We start from the raw sequence: 21353 nt of genomic DNA, 5'->3' as shown, positions 1-21353 counted from the left end.
GCAGTGAAAGTCTGGCTAGGGCGCCATCTTGTGGTCCACAGGGCTCTTTACCAGTCGGTCGCTTTTGAAGCTCGTCGTCTGCCGTCTGGAGACCAAACGGTACCATAAGGACAAACAAAGGTGACAGAATATAAAATGTAGTTAATAACATAAAAATAATATTAATGTTTGTTTTTTTTAGTATGGAAGTGTTTTACACGTCGTCGGTAGCCGAGTTATCCCTGTTGAGTGTGTCTAATCAGTTCGCTAACTTTTAAGCTAATTCTTAAGCTAATTAACTTTAACTACGCATTAATTAGGAAAATGTTAAAGTCAGTTGGTGAGAATATGAAAATGAAAAAAGCTTCTAAAGTAGGAAAATACATTTTCTTCCCAGTTAAGGCCCATCTTGTCCCATGTCGACACATGAATTGCTTGCAACTAAACTAGCAATGTAATTTAGTGAGACTAGCTAAACAAAACTAGCTTAACTTTTATCATTTGACATTTAGGCATTGTGGGCTAAAACTTGGTATCCTAACTTTGTTGATACAACCCACAATCACTCTTTCCAGGGCTATTTCATTATTATTTAATACCATTTGTATTGAGCTGTTATGTTTCACTAAAGGCAGAAAAAAAAGTCAGCGCCATAACTTCTGAGGCCTTGGTAAACCCCTGCAGTGAAATCCTAAAGCAATGCTGGATGATCAACGACAGGAGCTGTCCACAAAGAACCCAAAGTTCACAGTTTGTCATTTGTTCGGCCCTATTTTGAGTTTTTTAATAAGGAAAGTGGGTTTAAGACATTACAACTTGTTGACATTGTGCTTACATAAGGCACATTCCTAAATTAATTTGTTTCATCAATTTAAGATTAAGTGGCTCAAACTTAAGAGCAGGTAGTATTCTATCATAGGATTACTGTTTTTGCATGTATGGTTATGATTAAAATTCAGATTCAGATCTGAATCTGGCGGTTCTTCTGTGCACTTTGCTGTTACAGATATTTGCCACAAGAGGCAGCTGTTGTCTGTCTTCATGTAGAAGGAGAGGCCACAGTAAACTGCAGGCAGGTGCTTATGAGCAGCCAAATCTTATAAATTATAAAAAGCAGAGCACAATTATTACTATCGCCAGCAACAACCAACTGAAATAAAAAATGAATTCCAGCATCCAGCATATAGGCCACATGTTTCACCTGCAGGGAAGCAATGACCTATGTGGTAATAGCAACTCTAGTTTAAATTGGCGTTGCTAGTTTTCACAAAGTTTATATTAAGTCATAATCATTTACGTTTGATATTGCACAAATTACAAACAAGGCTGCAACTAATGATTGTTTTCAGTGTTGTTTAATCTGTCGGTTGTTTCCTCGATTAATCGACTGGTTGTTTGGACTATTACATATCAGAAAATGGTGAAAAATGTCCAACAGTGTTTCCCAAAGCCCAGTATGATGTCCTCAGATGTCTTATTTTGTCCACAACCCAATGATACCCAGTTTACTCTCATAGAAGAGTAAAGAAACCAGAAAATATTCACATTTAAGAACCTGAAATCAGATCATTTTGACTTTTATGCTTAAAACATTATATCAACGACAGGAACTGTCCACAAAGAATTTAATAGTTGACAAATAATCAATTCACCTTTGCAGCTCTAATTACAAAGTTAGTCCCTACCTGCTAGTTGTCTCTATGCTTGCAGCCCTCTGGTCTCTACAGTATGTTTGTGGAAGCTGCACACATATTGCACAAGTGCAAAAGTATGAAACTAAAGTCATGAGGGTTTATAACACTGTGAAAAGTGTAAGCGAAATGAGTCATGTCAAAATGAGACATGGTTTTTCATCACTGGCCAATGTTGAAAAGAGGTGGGAGTGAAAATGAAAATTAGATTAGGCAAAACGTGACACTTCCTCCTCGATTTATGAGATACTACTTTTCAAATGTAAAGTTTAATGCTGCCCTAACATATTTGAATAACGTTAAGCTCACATCTCTCAAGATGTACAGTAGGCAAATGGAGAAAACAGGAAGCTCCTAAAATACAAAAAAAAAATGCAGCAGAATTGTTCTTACAGGGCTGCACAGTTTATCAAAATATTATTGAAATTGCAATATGGCCAAGTGCAATATCCAAAAAGGGGACGCTGCAGTTTTTGATGAAGGTAAAAAACAGCATTATGATAAAGTGAATGAAATTAAAATGAATTCAAAATATCTGTGACGGTCATCGCAACATGAATCTTGTTGAGTGATGCTCCACAGTGGGAGAATAAAAACAAAGACTGAAACTGAACGTCATCGTTTGTTCAACAGTATAATTTTCTAATCTGGAACCACATTGTTATCATGAAATCACGATAGTTCAAAGGCCAGAAAAAATGTTTTCAGGCAAAGCACGTCTGACTGTAACTCAGTCTGCATTTCTAACCTTGTTGTTAAACCTTTATAGGTCAAAGTAACAGAGTGCATTTTGTGTAGTGCTTGTTTACACGTTTCCTTTGTTTGTATAGCAGTGTGAATCTTTCTCATGATGGTTGGTTTATCTAGAGGGTGGGAACTAGTGGGACAAATTCCTCCTTGAGAATACAGCCACAGGCCTGTTCTCTCTTTGCACATCTGCTGACTACCCCTCATAACTACACCGAAGGCTGTCTTTATAGCAGGTTTATGAAACAGCAGCAGCTGTATGCGGTCTTGTTTTGAGCTGATAGGTGTGCAGTGGCTGGTTAGTTTGATCTGGGCCTAGCTCCCCTTGCTCCGAGTACTGCGTTTTAGCCTGCCTGTGCTAAACAAAAGACCAGCAGCCAGGAAATGCTCTAGCCAATCAGCAGCTGCCTTACATCTTGCTAGCATGCGTGGCCAGTCTCAGTGTGCCTTCTATCAGAGCAGTGAGTTGGACAGCTTGGAGAGCCGTGGCTATGCTCTGAGCAGGGTGAGGGCTGACAGGGCTGTCCTCCATGTTTTAATAAGCATTGACATATCACACAGAGTTTTTAGCCATGCATCCACAGAGGTAAGCCTTATTTTCATTCTTTCACATGTATACTATGTTGATAAGGCACCAGCCACTGTGTGTGATCCATGCCTGAGTAATAATACAGGTTTGCCTGACAGACTGGGGGAGGGGGAAGAGTATTTGTCACCCCACAGCATAGGAGTGGAGCCTGGAGGAAGAGCATAGCATGGTTCAGTACAACAGGCTGCTTCTGCTAACTGGGTGGCTTTCTGGATACATGCAGTAGGGGGTCATGGGTCAAGTGTAAGGTCATTGTATATTCATAGTATACTGACTGAGAAAAACCTGCTTTCTTTTGTCAAGATCAAAGGAGGATTGAGTTTTTGTGGCTGCCCCAGGCCTACGCTGTCAAGATGGCAGGCCTGGTGAGGAATCCAGCAGGATGGAAGAGACAGGGAGCAGTGCAGAGGGGAGTCCCCAGAGGAATTAACAGATGGTAAACTGACAGCACAGCAAGTTTAATTTAGGCCTCAAACTGGCATGAGGATAAGGCAGCAGGGCACGGTTGTTAATTGTTTGCCAGACTAACATGGCAATGAAGAACAGGCTGTAAGTTGTCTAGTTGCCTAATCTTTCTACATATCACCCAAAACCCAGTTCACCTCACCATTATTCCCTTTTTTACTTGGTGAATAATAAACTTGCTTTTAACAGGCCTAATCCTGTAAGATGCTCACCAGTTCTCTAAAATAACCAATTATCTACGGACTAAATATGCCGTAGCAGCTTATTTATCACAGGGTTGGAGGAATTGCCTGAGCCTAATGGTGTGCACTGCCTCCCAGTGTTGTTCTCTGCTGCCGAGTGTCAGCCATTTTAGAGAGCTTCCCCTTTCTGTCCCTCTGCTCCAAGCACACTGAGTATTTGTGTGTAAGGGAGAAGGAAAGGAGAAGGGAAGGACTTCCTCTGAAAAGGCTCTGCATAGAAACCTCATCTCATCCAGAGAGGGTTGAAAACCTGTCTGAAGTCGACCAGGTTAGAATGGATTCTGTTTATATATATTGATGTTAGTTTTCTGTAATGCATGCATCATTAATAAATGTTAAATTTGGGTAATAATTATATCTATTTACGGCAGTTTATTAATATTGTTATTTTATTCTTGAACATTAGATATATTCCAGGTGGAATGTGATATGTGTTTTATCATTGTTAGTGAATGATGCCACAAATCTCTGATTCAAATGTGACATGGGGGACTACATGTATGTCCTGGATATAATGGCACACATAATGTTGCTTGACCAGGGTTCAGTCTGCATTGACTGAAACAGCAAATCCCCCCCTCAGTGTTTTGTGAATGGTGCTTGGTAATTCGTCTAATCCCTTCATTCCACTATGGAGTGAGGATTGGTGTGGGCACACTTAAATCTGCATTACACCGACACACACAGCCTGTTTAGTTTGGAGTGTGTCTTTAAAATATTCACCGGCTGACCTTCTCAGACCTGTGTAGACGATGTTGTTGGCCTTGACATTTTGGCCTGGATATGTTCCTCTTTTAAAGGATTGTTTATGGTTGTGTTGTACTGCATATGTACCTGTGTGTTTTAATTATGTGTATTGTTGGGTTTATGGTTTGAAGTCTAATAATGAATTAAATGAAATGCTTGTATTTGGAAATATGTTGCACAGAAAGATGGAAAATATTCTAGCATTGCTCTCAGTTGTGTTTTCACTGTGCTGTTGCTCACACTCAAATCTCCAGGCAGATATTGATTATGAGACAGTGTGCTGAAGAGCCATGTGAGAGAGAGGGAGGGGGTGGTGCCTTCAATGCTGTCTGAGAGGCCTGTGACATTTTCAGTCCTGCCTTTGTGTCCAGTATTTGGGCCCATGCTGCATATCAACATGCTGGGGCACATAATAAGCTGCATGTGGTCCTTTACAGGAGATTTGACTGGTGCCGTGTGTAAGAGCTGTGTGTGTGGTGCGCACAGTGGTCAGAGAGAGAGAGAGAGAGCGAGAGAGAGAGTGTGTGTGTTCAAAATGGATGCCATACACATACAGTGGCTGAGAGCACAGCGAGGGAGGGAATCTGATCCCCTCACTGACAAGCCTGTAGAGCTGCATCTACATGTCTGATAAAAGGCACACTGCCGTTGTATGTCTGAATGGGCTTTAAAGGCAGTGAGGGACTCGGTTTTCAGGAGGTTTTTTAGCAGGAGCAGTCTTCTCTGCATTGCAGCACTGTGGCTGAGGAGAGCGGGGAGAAGAGAGCCTGTGTGGCACACCGAGCTGAGCGCCCAATCAGGCACCTCCGTGTGGTGCTCAAGCCAATCGGCAGCCTGCAGCCGAGGTTAAAGATTGACAATTGCAGGAGAGAGCAGCAGGGAGAGAAGGCCTTCTGGGAAACCTGGACCCATCTTTTTCCCTCATCCCCCAACGCCCTCAATAATTGAAAAAGATTTAAGAATAGGCTGAAGAATCTGTGTGTGAGAAAGGAGAAAGGTATGCTGTTGATTTCCTACATTGAAGCATGGATGTTATGGCTGTGGTGGGTGTGGAAGGGGTTGTATGAGGAGGTTACAATAGGCTGTATCGTGTGATCTGTGGTGTGTGATTTCAAAATGTTTTTGTCAGGATGGGCAGCATTGATTTCCTCCTTGTGCCTGTCCATGTCTTTGTCTTTGTCTTTTGTTGCTGTATTTCCTGCCCTGGACAGGACAGGACAGGATGTTGCTGGGGTAGATTGTCTGAGGCTGTCCAGACAGGTTAGATGAGGAGGCCAGTGAAGCCATTTCACTGCACTCCTGTCTCTGCTGCTGTGCTGTGTCTCAGTCTGTCATTTCATCTTTCTTTAGTGAGGGATGAGGAGGAGAGATTGTGAAAAATATTATTGAAATAGAAGCAGTATTTTTGTTTTCAGTGAATGCCTGTCTATTTTTTTAACCCAAAACATTCAAATGGTGCTTTCCTGAGGAGCAAGTGAAATAAATATTGGCAAAACTGAAGCCATCTGAACAGTGAGGCCGATGCATCTGCGTCAGAGAAAATGGCAACAATAACAGGATCGACAACAGGGCACCTGCAAACCAAGGTGAATCATGTTAGACCGATACTGAGAAAAACCTGTTGGGCACATTTTAAATAGAAGGTGCTTCACAGCAAATTGTCACTTGCATTTCAAGGAAATGTTTCTCAACTGAACTGGGGATGTGATTATGTAATCCATAACGATATGCTGTCTGTTATCAGGTCACTTGATCTTTTCTGTGGTTGTGTTAAAACAGCAGGCAAGTCTATTTACCTGCTTTTCACTTGTTGGATGTCAGAAGGGTCAGACATTGCACATTCTACTGTTCTGTGTTTTCACATCTACTATTTACAGACCCGTGGTCAGTTGAAAAAGGTGCTTGCTATTCATAATTACCTCTGCCAAGAGGGTTTTGTTCCTATCCATTTGTTTGTTTGTTTGTTGGTTGGTTTGTCTGCAGGATTACACAAAACTACTGAACCGATTCCCAAAAAACTTGGATGGAGGCTGGTTCTCGGAATAGACCCCATTAGCTTTTGGTGCGGAACCGGATAAAGAGGCGAATAAAGATTTTTTTTCCCCCCACATTTTTTAAGATTTGCGCGATAGATAGTTTTGGGGAATTTTTGTTTTCTCAGGGAGAAATGCATTAATCTTGATGAAAAAAAACAGCCGTATTTAGTAGTAGTATTTAGTTTATTATGTGATGGGGATCCTAATAAAAATCTATTATTCATCCACAACACAGTGGATATCATGATTCCATCTGCATTGTTTTGTTTCCTTGTGTTTGGCTGTCTTGTGAGCTTAAATTGTAGTTCAACAGTTATGGGTGGTTTAAAATTTAGAGTGACACAGGGCTGTCGAGTTTGATATTGGATTACGCTTGATTGAATTAAATGGAACTGTTGGGCCTTGGTGGAGGTATGCGCTCTACTGATTACCACTGTAGTTTGAGAATGGCTTCACGCAGCTGCCTTTGCCAAGTATTGGTAAACTTTAGACTTAACTGAGTTTAAGATATTTTTGAGTCACCAAGCTATGGTCGGATTCTACCTTGGAGCTTCTTTAACCTGTTGATGTATTGCTTGAGTAATACACATCAGATCTTGAATGAATTCAAGTTGAAAATCTTTACTGGTGTACATTGTCAACCCATTGAGGGCTAAATTCAAAATCACACTAAAATTTACCTCACAGGGTGATCTAACTTGCATGAATTACATACACTCTGGCCACATGAGGCCCTGGTGTCCTGCACTAGGAGGAACCCAGGGCCCACTGCACCAATGTAAGGTCTGACAATTGCTCTGAGGATTTCATCCCAGTACAGTACTTAACAGCAGTCAGGGTATCGTTGGCTAGGACATGGAGGTCTGTGCGACCCTCTATGGATATTCCTACCCATACCATCACTGACCCACCGCCAAACTGGTCATGCTGGATGATGTCACAGGCAGCATAACGTTCACCATGGCGTCTCCAGACTCTTTCACACCTGTCACATGTGCTCAGTGTGAACCTGCTCTCATCTGTGAATAGAATGGGCGAATGTGAATGCCAATCAAGCTGCAGGGTGCTGGGCTATGAGCACAGGTCCCACTACAGGATGTTGGGCCCTCATGCCACCCTCATGGAGTCTGTTTCTGACAGTTTGGTCAGAAACATGCACACCAGTAACCTGGAAGTCATTTTGTAGGGATCTGCCAGTGCTCCTCCTGGTTCCCCCTTGCACAAAGGAGTAGATACCAGTCCTACTGCTGGGTTGATGCCCTTCTACGGCCCTGTCCAGCTCTCCTCGTGTAACAGCCGGTCTCCTGGTATCTCCTCTGTGCTCTTGAGACTGTGCTGGGAGACACAGCAAACCTTCTTGTGACCGCACGTATAGATTTGCCATCCTGGAGGAGCTGAACTACCTGTGCAACCTGATTGGGCTGCAGGTACTGCCTCATGCTACCAGTGACAAGGACACTAGCCTAACACAAACTAGAGAAGAATCAGTCAGGAAGGATAAGGAGAGAGCAATTGTCTGTGGCCAACACATGCAAAACCATTCCCTTTTTGGGGTTATCTTGCTTTTGCCTCTCCATTGCTGCTGTTGTCACTTTTATTTGCACCAAAGCAGGTGAAATGATTTACTTGTGCTTCCTAAATGGACAGATTGATAACCTTGAAGTTTAACTGACATGGTGTTATACTGTGACGATGAAGTGTTCCCTTCATTTTTTTAAGCAGTGTATAATTACTATATTATCATTTTATTTTCAGTCAGCAGTCACAGTTTATTTTTGTTAAAAAGTCTAAACAGTACCTGTATCATAGACAATACTCCATGTCTGTCATTAGGTATTTTGCAGACTCTTTCCAGTGATCCTTTAAAAGTCATGCAGTATAGTCCTACATTTGTTTATTTTGTAATAATCAGAAGTCACATAACTTTAGTAGAGTGGAAAACATGTTATGGTCAACTGCACATTGTGGTGTTAGAATCAGAATTTACTTGTCATATTTCAGGATTTTACCTCCCAGACAAATAGAATATCTTGATGAGTTGTTGTTGAAAAAACAGTTAAAATGTAGCAATTTATGATGCTTCTTTCCTAACTGAGCCCACTGAAATGTACCGACAATTATGTTAGCGTCAAGAGAGAGGAAACACTGACCTTTCTTATCTAGAATAACCCCATTTCAGTCGGATGAGGAGAGTGTATTGAGCAGTAGGTGAGACTGGTGTTAGATAAACTTCTGCAGAAATGTATTACAGTCTCAGCACTGAATATTTGATCTGAGAGTCATAAGCAGAGTGGTTTGGATTATGTTGATACTTTGCTTCTGAACCAGTCTGTGCTTTGTTTGATGATATAAGATGCTCAGATTCAACGTCAGATTTGACTCCACTTATGACTTTCAAATAAAAAATATTGATGAAATCCCAGCGTCTTTCAGTTAACTAGAGCTATGATGCTGCCTCATGCCCTAAGGACATAATGTTCTCCAAACACCATAGTGTACATCTTTTTTTGTGGGTGGGAAATCTGCTTTTAAAGGATAGAGTGTAGTAGAGAGCTAGCAGGAAATGGGGGGCCTACATCTTAAACCTCTTGGCCACAAGGATGCCCCAACTATAATGTACCTCCAAAGAACTTGTTGCTCTGAGGAACTCAAATAATATAAATTTATGTTCACTTTATGGATAAGACAGATCTTCAGCTGGTATGTAAGTTTGACTGGCAAACCTTTGACAATGCTCTTTCCTACATCAGTGTGCCAGAGGAGGAGGGAAAAACTGAGATTACAGCAGAAGGAATGGAGATCTCAACACGTTCCAAAGGTAGGAACATACTATACAAGGTTGTTTTTACATAGGACGGCAGAGCTTCTTTTCTGTATTAAAGGATAACTACCGTTTTTTACAACCTGGACCTTTTTTCTAGCAAAAGATATGGTAATTTACTCACCCAGATAACTTTGGTGTCATTTGGCGTCGTTCGGACGAAATTAGATCCAGTGTAGCGCCGATATATCCATATAATGCGAGTAACGGGGCAGCGACACACAGCCTCTATAACGCATTATCTGCCACGAAACTAGTTCATTTCACTAATATTTTGTTACGATATGCTAGCGCTATTCCCCTCTGAGTCCGGGCTCGTCCGTTATCAACATCCGGGGTCAAACTAGCAGTAGCAGCTACAGGTAAACAAGCTGGGCTGTCGCGGGTGCGCGCGCAGCTCAGAGACGACATCTTCCAGGTCAGAGGTAGTAGATCAACCTACAGACCCCGGATGTTGACAATAGACGAGCCCGGACTCAGAGGCTAATAGCACTAGCATATCGTAAAAAAATATTGGTGAAATGAACTAGTTTCGTGGCAGATAATGTGTTATATAGACGCTGTGTGTCGATGCCCCGTTACTCGCATTATATGGATATATCGGCGCTACACTGGATCTAATTTCGTCCGAACGACGCCAAATGACACCAAAGTTATCTGGGTGAGTAAATGACCATATCTTTTGCTAGAAAAAAGGTCCAGGTTGTAAAAAACGGTAGTTATCCTTTAAGGTGGTAAAGTGTGAAGTGGTTTTGTTTTATATCATATATTAGATATATACTGTATATGTATCTCATCATGTTTACTGGAAACTGGCTGTGTGAGTGCAGGATAACTGTGGTTGTCCTGCTCTAAGTAAGCCATCAGTGTGCCCCTCCTGGTTTGTGTAATCTTTGACCTTTTTGACCTTTGTCTGCAATACCAGACACGGGGTCAACAGAGCGGACGACCCAAAAACGAAAGATGCCGAGTCCCTCTCACTCATCTAATGGTCACTCGTCTGCTGAAACCTCGCCCTGCCCGACGAAAAAGAAGAAGAAACCAGGTGCTCTTGGCAGCAGCAAAGACCAGGTAACTATTACCTAAAACAAGATTTAAACTTGCTGTCACCCCCAAACTGATTGATTGATTGTCACAACAGCTTCTGAGGATTTTTTAATCATCGAGAGGTCAAGATTTAATATGATAATAAAATGTATAGTTTATATAAATCAGTTCACCCAAATCACTTCAAACATATTTGTCAGCCTACCCACAGTCGTATATAGCAATGTGGGTAGTTCTGGAGATATCTGCAAATGAGACATCTGCTGCCACCCTCAAACATGTTACTTACAAAATGTAAAAATTCAAATGAAATATTTGTTGTATATTGTTAGTTAAAACATGGTGAGGACTCTAATGTTATTTCCAATGATTACAACTGAATTCACATGAATTACTATGAAATAGTTATGGTTTCTGTTACTAATCATGGGTTAGTTTAACCCCAGATGAATATTGCACCAAATAGACATCATATTTTGTTTTCAGCTCTCCTGGATATTTTTGTTGTGAGATTAATTTTCAAGATTACAAATTGGTAGAAATCACAAAGCATCAACAACACAAATGTATATCTGCATTTTTCACTCCCTATTTTTACTTAATTTGAAGGACATAAGCATGATCTGCTGCTAGTTTTCTTTTTTTTGGTCAGCCCCTCAAATTCAGTAAATTAGGGGCACTGATCTATACAGACAGATAATTTTGATGACACAAGCTTCCACATCTGGAAGCTGCCCAGTATAACCACAATCTGAACTGTTGGCCACATAGCAGGTCTGTTGGAAAAGATGTGGATGTTCTTTATTTTGGACTTCTTTAGCCCGATTCATTAATTAAATGTTAAAAAAAAAGAGCGAGAGATGCTGTATATGCAGATTATGTTATGCTCAAATGGGCCCATTTTGCCATTCAGTACTGCTTAGCTGGCTTTAGCAGCACAGCCGTTTAAGCTCTGACCTGTTCTCTGTTTGATACTGAAGACTTTTGTAATATTGACATTTGAATAATGGCACATGTTTTTATATAACTGAAACTCTAGCTATGACAGATAGCTATGCCAGCTATCTGTTATCCATTTCATCAGGGGCCAAATATTTTGAAAGTATAACAATATAACTCATATGATATATATGAGTTACCCTGTGGTTTCCACCTCTAGTCTACTTCTGTAAGTTCTAGTTAGTTCTAGTATTTCAGTATATCATGCACTATAGTAGCATATTTTGCCACTGTGTTTTACAGTTTTATGTTTAGGGTTGTCTCCCATATAAATAAACACACATAACATAACTGTTCAATGTCATTTGAAACTACTGATGACAGCAATTTTTAGAAGTGTTCAGATCTTCCCTTAGCATTGGCCCATGATATACATCTGCTCCAATATTATCTTCTGATGATGCTATCTGTTCACCTCCAATTTTAACAAAATCTTTTAGTTGCAACTGTTTGAGTAATATTCTCCCAAATCTTAAAAAGTATTAGTTAACTTTTGTTATTTACATGCTTTGCTGCCTTTGTGCTTAAAGCAGTTCACAAATACACAGTGGGTAAATGACTGCTCGTATCTTGTGCCTGGCACACATAGCCGGACCTATCTCCACACTTCGTTTTAGCTCTGTGTCATCTGGAGAAAGGTCTGGCTAAACCATTGTCATTGTGGTACTGGGGGAAATCGCTCTAGTTTGTTTGTATTTCTTTAAAACCAATCACAGTTGACCTGGGTGGCGCTAAACCCAGGATGCAGCGAGGGTGCCCCTACCAAATAGTGTTGACGCAGAAAAATGGCTTAATCCCTGCAAAACAGCCAAGCAGGCCTGTGTCATTTCACGATCCATATCTCACCAAAACTTGCCATTTTCAGCATGTAGGGCGTTAGCAAGCTGTTGCTGTTGTTTCATGTAGTGACAGGGACTTTGAACGTTAACATGCAGATAGTAGAAGGGGAGGAGAATGCTGACTGAAATATTCGGCGAGGCAAACAAATATCAATAGCCTACTTCCTGTGAATCAGACTAGGTTGACCTTTGTAAATGATTTGTATCTATCAACTCTAGCTTTTGCTGGTTTAATCAAGGCTGTACGCCATGTTTACTTTTGAGCAAAATGGTGACATTTGTGTACCAAACTACAGACTTAAGTCAGAGAAATCAGTCACATGACTTTATCCTATTTTCAGGTCATTTCCAGCAAAATATGTGATTTTGACTTGTCATTCTCTCATCTCATCAACCAGCAGTTAGTATGTAACACTTGTTCTTACCATGACTCACTGCAGTCTGTGTTTAGGACTTGTGGGTGTCTTTTGTTGATGCTTTGCATGTCTGCTTGGCTTCTCTAATCTCTGGCCTGATTTTGACCTTCCCCAACTTTGTGTTTCTTTTGCCTGCATTCCAGTCAGAACTAAGACATGGTCCCTTTTACTATGTGAAGCAGCCAGCACTCACCACAGACCCTGTTGATGTTGTACCGCAGGACGGCAGGAATGACTTCTACTGCTGGTTGTGCCACCGCGAGGGCCAGGTGCTCTGCTGTGAGCTCTGCCCAAGGGTGTACCACGCCAAGTGCCTCAAACTACCAGCCGAGCCCGAGGGCGACTGGTTCTGTCCGGAGTGTGAGGTACTCACCCAGGAATGTGTAGAGTGTATGTGTGTTGTAAGCGACATCCCAGAGCCTATAGTCAGAACCTATACGAATATTTTTATAGTTACGATGGCGTCTCAGTAAGTTTTGACGAAGTGATAAAAACATTCTGTGCAATAATATGATAACAAAACTATTTTCCCCTTGATGTCTTCCAGAAAATAACAGTTGCTGAGTGTATAGAGACTCAGAGCAAAGCCATGATGATGCTAACATTAGACCAGCTGTCTTACCTACTAAAGTTTGCCCTTCAGAAGATGAAACAGCCAGGTGTAAGTATTCTGGTCCCTCTGTCTTTCTAGTGATGTTATGCTACTAAACTGATTACATTCTATTGAGGCAGACAGTTTAATTACTGATGGGGTACTCTTTTTATTCTCATTTTATTTTCACTTGGATATTGGCATGTATTCTTTTCTGGCTAGTCTTAATTTTTATATTGCTTATGCAACCAAAATACACGCTTTTTCTGGTCATCATATTCCCAACAGTCCTGCCAGATGTTAAGATCTGTACCCTGAACTGCTGCCTGTCCATATATCAGTCCAGCATGATATACTATTGATTTGCATGTGCAAATGATTTCTAATAACAGAACTAACAATCATAGTCTTGTACTATAATGGGCCTGTCATGGCTGGAAACCATGAAGGTAAACATGCTAGCTGGTGGTGAGGATACAGCTGCCCCTCTCGCTCTCTTTCAGGATCATCCCCGCTTGTCATCTCGCCCCCCCCATGCAGCTTCCACGCAGAGAAAGACTTTTAATTGGGTAATCAATTACACCACTAACAAGACCCCGTCATGATTTCTTCCTCCACTGGTTCTCCTTTTGTTTGAAGCGGCTTTTAGAGTAGTAGTAGCATGGTGGTAGCATGTTCTTGTGTGCTAGAGGGGAATGGTGTGCAGTAAGCTCAGCCTGAGAGTTTGTCTACCTTCACTTTCTTTTCTGTCTTCTGAATTTTATAGACCGAACCCTTCCAGAAACCTGTCTCTCTTGAACAGCATCCAGATTATGCAGAGTACATTTTTCACCCTATGGATCTTTGCACACTTGAAAAGGTAAACCACAAGCTGTCACATATTTGTCTTTGATAGTATACTGTATATGTAGAAATGTTTGTCAGTCTTACAAATTCTTTTCTTCTTGCATCACAGAATATTAAAAAGAAAATGTATGGCTGCACAGAGGCCTTCTTGGCTGATGCAAAATGGATTTTGCACAACTGTATTATATACAACGGAGGTATGTTTCGTTAAGTAAGGCTGGGTAACATTGATTAAATCATTATCATGCCATTAATTACAATACATAAATTCTATGTCATGAAATAGTTTAGTTTAGAGTTCCACTGCTGACTGTCAGATGTTGGTAACTTATTTTGATCATTTTAATTGCATAAAATATGCTTGTGTAACAATAACATGCTATCACTAAAATACGATTTCAATGAAGGTCCATTAACCTTATTGAATCAGTCTGTCTAGTGTGTATTTAAATTAACATAAATGTTTTTCTTTCAGGCAATCACAAACTTACAGCTACTGCGAAAGTGATAGTAAAAATCTGTGAGCATGAGGTGGGTATGTGGTTTGGGTCAGAAAATGTTTTATATTCGAGCTGAGTTTTGATTTGTTGATTGATTTAAACACAAGACAGGACAGTTGAAACTTAATTTAATGTCTTTCATTCTTTAATTGCAGATGAACGAGATTGAAGTTTGTCCTGAGTGTTATCTGTCTGCTTGCCAAAAGAGAGACAACTGGTTCTGTGAGCCTTGTGTAAGCTAGCTGAGTAACTTGGAAGTTTCTGTTGATGATTCCACCAGATTGTTTACTCATTCAACCATAGATCACTGGAATACCACCACTTAGTTCCAGTGTTTTACTGTATGTCTGCAGAGTAACCCGCACCCTCTGGTGTGGGCCAAACTGAAAGGATTTCCATTCTGGCCTGCTAAAGCTCTGCGGGACAAAGATGGACAGGTGGATGCTCGCTTTTTTGGCCAGCATGACAGGTACATTTACATTTAGGGCATTTAGCAGATGCTTTTGTCCAAAGGTATCAGCCCTTTGTGCTTCACTTACTTGGACTATGAGGCACATTTCAGGGGTTGCTTATGATGTGAATCTTTATCCCTTAGGGCTTGGGTTCCTTTAAACAATTGCTACCTCATGTCCAAAGAGATTCCATTCTCTGTGAAGAAGACCAAAAGCATCTTCAACAGTGCCATGCAAGAGATGGAGGTCTACGTGGAGAACATGAGGAAGAAGTTTGGAGTATTTAATTATGCCCCCTTCAGGACACCCTACACTCCTGACAACAACTTCCAGATGCTGCTGGATCCCTCGAACCCCTCATCCACCCCGATCAAACCTGAGAAACAGGAGAAGATCAAGCTGAGCTTTGATATGACGGCATCACCCAAGATCTCTTTGGCCAGGACCATGTTATCTGGGGCTGGAGTGGGAGGGAGCACAGCAGGCCGGCGGCTCCCTCTCAGTGACATGCCTCGCTCCCCCATGAGCACCAACTCCTCTGCCCATACCGGTTCAGATGGGGAACAGGAAACAGCGGACAAGTCCCAGACAAAAGCTCCAAACAATCAGTATAGTACGGGCGAAGAGTCCATGGACTGTACAGGTATTTCACCAGGCGCTTTTTGATGTACCAACATGTATGGTGTGTCCTAAGGGAAGAGACTTTGTTTAATGGTTTAATTTCTCTAAACAGCATCACCTGCTCATCCTCGACCTGGTCCTGCAGGCAGTTCCTTGGACAGCCCTAAACCATTCCACTCTCAAGCTCCTGGCATCAACAAGCAGGAGAAGACACCACCAACTGGAAGCATTCTGAACCTCAATCTAGGTGAATCTTTAATGTCAATAACGCAAAATGCATCAAAGTGTTAAATAATGTTCATTCTGTGTGATTGGACATGATTCTGTAAGAAACACAGTCCTTCTCTTGTGCAGATATTGCTGTTTGTAATTTTTTTTATGATGTATTCTTCCAGATCGTAGTAAAGCAGAAATGGACCTAAAGGAACTTAGTGAAACGGTTCAGCAGAAACAAGGAGCCACACCAGTCCTCACATCTCCGAAGAGACAGATCAAAAGCCGTTTCCAGCTAAACTTGGACAAAACCATCGAGAGTTGCAAGGCACAGCTGGGTCAGTAGATTTCTCATGGAAAAACAAAATTCTGAAGTATATCTGTTGTTGACTTTTTTGCCCAAACGTATTTTGGGGATGTGACATTGAATATAATGTTGTGTTGTGGTGTGGTAACGAGTAGGGATAGACTAAACATTTACCTGGCTTATTATCGGATCCAATATTTCATATATTTCCAATTATTGGAAATTGCTCTTTTTTTGTCCTATTGCTGATTTAATATATTTTTATGTTTAAAAATGCGCTACTTGGGCTCTGATGCAGCCAAAATTAGCAGAAAATGCAAATGATGTACATCAAAACTGTACTTAAGTACAATACTTGAGTACATTTTTACATTCCATCACTGGTTATTTTAAAATTTGAGAAAAAGAATATAATTTTTACAGCATATGTATACTGGTTATCAGTTTTTTTCTTTCCCATAACCAGTATTGGTATTGGCCCTGATAAAACATATTGGTGTATCCCTAGTTTTGAATAATTCTGGTCCAGTTACTTGCTAACTTGTGCTTGCTCCTCTGTAGCTAAACCCTGTAACTTCCGCACCTTGGTGTGATGAACCCCCTATTCCTTTGTTTTGCAGGTATAGATGAGATATCTGTTGATGTGTATAAAGGTGTGGAACACAGTGACTCAGAGGACTCTGATAAATCTGACTCCAGTGACAGTGAATATGCCAGTGATGAGGAGCAAAAGACCAAGGACGGTCCGGATGCAGCACCCAGCGATGAAGCCCAGAAGGAGCCTAGTAAAAGTAAAGTCAAAGACCAACCTTCCTTGAGCCAGGATAAGGAGAGTAAAGCTGATACACTTGTGACATCTGAGTCTGCAGCAGGCGACACCACTCCAACAGCATCAGATGCTCCAACAAAAGAGAAAATAAGCAAAGATGCTGAAAAAGAGAGCCCGGACAAGACAAAAGCACCCCCAGCATCACCTAGTCCTAGAGAAAAGGCTCAGGTGAAAGAAGATGCAAAGAAGTCTGTGCCAGTGGAGGACTCTGACTCAGAGAGAGAGCTGGTTATTGACCTCGGAGAGGAACAGGGAGGAAAGGACAGAAAAAGGAGCAGGAAAGACAACGCCACTGGTAAAGACTCATCTGCTGGTAAACCTGAAGGTGAGAGTTCTTTCTTTTCTTGGCTGAGGGAGTAATCAAACACACACCAAATGTAATGCCCATTTTAGCATTTCTAACATCTGGAAACATCAGCCATTTTTGAGTTGCTTAATGACATACGTACTGTCCCTTGTAGGTAAAGCCCTAACCCCATCGACACTCCCGTCTCAAAACAGTACAGCTCCTTCTACACCTTCCAGTGTTTCCACGCAGTCCCCTATGGCCATTCCTGTCACCATGGTCTCCTTCACTGCTCCCTCTCCTGCAACCATAAGCCTTACAACCGTGTCCAGTGCCACTGCAACACCCCCTTCTTCCTCCTCCTCCTCAGCCTCTGCCACACCAGCGTTGAAGAAACAGCGGCCTCTGCTGCCCAGAGAGACGGTGCCAGTGGTGCAGAGAGCCGTGGTGTGGAATCCCACTGCCAAGTTTCAGACTTCCTCTCAGAAGTGGCACATGCAGAAGGTGCAGCGGCAGCAACAGAACCAGCAACCTGCTGCAACCACGCAGATACCGGCATCGTCATCTTCCAGACAAGGCCAGACTCAAGGGCCGACCCAGACACAGGCCGCTGGGAACGGCTCAACAGCAGTATCCTCATCTTCAGCACAGCAGTCTTCACAAAGCACACGCTATCAGACCAGGCAGGCAGTTAAAGGTAGAAAACATGGTATATATTCTCCATAATTCATGAGTTAAACTATTACAATTTATGCACAACAGCAACAAATCAGTTAGTCTATAAAGATATTCTTCTTATTGTTGTTTTAAATCCTAGCTGTTCAACAAAAAGATACACCGCTCAGCACATCCACGTCGGCTGTCACCCTGGTATCCAGTAGTCCAGCTTCTGTTGCCATGATGGCAGCATCAAGTTTAGGCACAGCTGCTACATCTTCACCAGTGGAAACAGACCTGTATATTCCCACTGCCTCAGCGGATGTGGCTGCAGACATTGCCAAGTACACAAATAAAGTTAGTATAATTTTTGGCAACATTTACTTTGTATGGCGCCAAATCCACTGGATCTTAGCACTGACTGATCATTCTCTGGTCAAACAACCGAGATGGAAACAAGCTGTGGGAGCAATTTAGTTTAATTTCTCTGGGAGTGTACAAATTTCTGGTCTCACATTTTCACATTTGTTATTCTACTAAAAACAGAAGATATCAGTTCTTGATAGCTTTCAAAATGCATTTTTACTGCTAAATAACTTGAAGATGAAAAAACAAAGAACCAAATTGACATTGTTAGTTCAGTCTGATCCGTCACAAAATATATTATTATTAAAGAAGACATCAGAATAATATTGTCCACTACGGATGCACCAATTTATCTAAGTGGTATCAGACGATATTTGTCTTGTTGACTGATATCAACCTATCAGCATTCAAGATGATATACACTGAGTGTTTATCTGTTGTGTCACATAAATTTGGCAATGGCACATTCATGAGGTATTCACTCATCAGATCACTGCCATGAGTTTGTAAGGCTATTTAAGTAATGAAGTTTTTTTTGTCATTACGTAGGTAGGTATTTTTGAAGTAGTTACTTTTCAAAAAAGGTTATTTTTCATGTGAAAGACGGTTATATTAAAGGTCATTTCCTAAATTTGTATGAACAAATCTCGTGTTTTTTCAAAGATATTGTAATGAAGGGCTGAATGACTTTAAAATAGTTTAGTTACTTTTTAATAATAAGGATTTATTGGTTTCCCTGGCACAAAAGGGGGAATAAATAACAACAAATACAAAATAACAACAAAACCATATCGGCATCAGCTATTGGCCAAATTGTAATTTTAAACATCTGTATCTGGCCAGAATTTCACAATGGCTGCATTCCTATTCACTATTTTTCAGATAATGGATGCAATCAAAGGTACAATGAATGAAATCTACAATGACCTCTCGAAGAGTACTTCAGGGAATACAATAGCAGAGGTAAGTGTTTGCTTTTGGCTCTTTAAACACAGAATACTATTCAGATCATTACAGTGACCGTTACTTACCCTAACGTGCCTATGGGTTTCAAATTCAGATCAGACGACTGAGAATCGAAATAGAAAAATTACAGTGGCTGCATCAACAAGAGTTGTCAGAAATGAAGCACAATCTTGGTGAGAACGTAATCAATCAGAAAATACCGTGCTTGTAGTTTTGACTGTGTTAAAAGTTTGTTATGTTTGATTATGTTTGTGTACTTCAATGTAGAGCTTACAATGGCAGAGATGAGGCAAAGTCTGGAACAAGAGAGAGAGAGGTTGGTGTCTGAAGTGAAGAAGCAGATGGAGCTAGAGAAGCAGCAGGCAGTGGATGAGACAAAGAAGAAACAGTGGTGTGCTAACTGCAGGAAAGAGGCCATCTTCTACTGCTGTTGGAACACCAGCTACTGTGATTACCCCTGTCAGCAAGCCCACTGGCCAGAACACATGAAGTCCTGCACCCAGTCAGGTAACAGCATGAGCCAGCATCAGCATGCAGTTGGTGGAATTCACAAAATAAGGACTATTATTGTTTCTTTTTTTTTTCTTATGGCAGCTATTAACCCTGTCTGGGTGTCTCCAGTCCTTTGCTTGCCCGCATAACCACCAGCAGTAGCATTACTACTAACATTTTCATAGATGTAATGTATTTTTTCAATTTTGTTCTATTTGTAGCTACAGCCCCGCAGCAAGAACCTGAGGCTGAGTCGACAGCAGACCTCCCAAATAAAGGTTTAGGGCAGACTAGCAGTGGGCCCAACTCTCTCAGAGACACGCCGGTCTCTGCACCATCAGACAAAGACTGTGACATGGAGAAGAGCACTGACGTCGCTGTCACTTTGTCCTAACCAGGCTGATCATACTTGAAAATGTAAATGCATAGATGTTTTTTTCACTACAAGGATATGTATATGTAAAGTGTTCTGTTCGAGCAGCTGTTAAGGGAGCAATCTAAATTTAGTTATATATTTTTGTTTGCCTGTCAGGACTGACATCCTGCCCCCTGGTGCACTGTGGTCTTTGAAACATTCAAAATGTGGAAACAAGACTGGCATAGTTAGTAGCCACTAGAGGGGGCAGTTTAATAAATGTATACTGCCTATTCATGCACTCCTTTGCAATCTGCAGAGAGCTGTCGTATAAAGATCTTAAGAGCATGCCTGAGTGTCACAAAACACACACGTAGTGTAAAGGACAACAGTTAAACAGTTTAAGACTGCAAGAAAAATGTAACTCATGTTAATGGACCGCCCCAGCTTTAGGTTAGAGGACTGTTGACAGAAATGTCTGTAAATTACTTATTTTGTATTCTATGTTAATTTATTTGTTATTCTAATGTTGCCTGCTGTATACTGCAAAGAAAATAACAAATACAAACGTTTTAAACAAGCTGTTTCTATGGTTACACCGTGGTCTAATAAGTTATGAAGCCTTCTGCCATCAGCTGGCATAGTTTCAACTGTGGGTAGAGTAGGTATGTAAACAAAGAAACTAATATCTGAACCGTAAGCTCAGACAATATTGAAGTATTGTTGGTCACAAACAGTGCAGTCTTAAATTGTATCACATAGTTATTTGAGAGGAACTTGTACATGTGTTGGATTGGTTTTGGTGCATGTATATTCTATAAGACTATATGTTGTATTCTTTAGGTGTAGCACATTTTAATATTTCAGGACTCCGTACATCAGAGGTCCTGAATAAGAGGTTTGTTAGGGCATTTAATACAGAGTTATGAGAGGTCAGAGGCAGTTTTGTATCAAAAATCGCAAAAACAAGTCACAGATAAAAGTCAAAAATCAAGATTCCTTTAGCTCACAACTGCAACCTCTCACTCACAAGAATGAAAGTTTATCTGACGGACACATTTTCAAAAAAGTGACCAAATTCAATATACGGCAGAATGAAAAAAGTAAGCCAACTGCCACAAATACTCAATATACGTATTGTCTGCTAAAGGTAGGCAAATTCACATTTAGCTCAAGGTTGTTTCCAATAAAATATAAAATCACAAACTTTGCACTTTGTAAATGTTCATATTTGCTATAATTATTATATCCAA

At 41.0% G+C, this 21353-nt stretch overlaps 1 protein-coding gene across 12 annotated transcripts; it reads left to right on the top strand.

Moving 5' to 3' along the window:
- Positions 1–28: 28 nt before the first annotated feature.
- zmynd8 (zinc finger, MYND-type containing 8) lies at positions 29–20681 on the top strand. Of its 12 annotated transcripts, none has more exons than XM_084348299.1 (22): positions 41–120; positions 3310–3442; positions 9247–9314; positions 10243–10388; positions 12762–12983; positions 13166–13279; positions 13714–13779; positions 13977–14069; positions 14166–14253; positions 14532–14587; positions 14712–14789; positions 14910–15025; positions 15152–15651; positions 15742–15876; positions 16025–16180; positions 16770–17303; positions 17635–17973; positions 18082–18278; positions 19170–19250; positions 19348–19426; positions 19521–19760; positions 19967–20681. In XM_084348299.1, exons 2-22 carry the CDS (start codon positions 3360–3362, stop codon positions 20137–20139), a joined length of 3564 nt encoding a protein of 1187 aa, XP_084204425.1. In that variant the 5' UTR covers positions 41–120; positions 3310–3359; the 3' UTR covers positions 20140–20681. The 12 variants fall into 12 exon arrangements, with proteins under 12 accessions (XP_084204416.1, XP_084204425.1, XP_084204420.1 ...); XM_084348294.1 differs by having other exon boundaries at positions 17440–17961; XM_084348289.1 differs by having other exon boundaries at positions 17440–17973.
- The last annotated feature ends 672 nt before the right edge of the window (positions 20682–21353 follow it).

This window comes from Pagrus pagrus (assembly GCF_965226575.1).
Source record: "Pagrus pagrus genome assembly, chromosome: 3".
Lineage (NCBI taxonomy): Eukaryota > Metazoa > Chordata > Actinopteri > Spariformes > Sparidae > Pagrus > Pagrus pagrus.
Note: the sequence above shows the minus strand (reverse complement) of the source record. Positions and strands in the feature narration are given on the sequence as shown.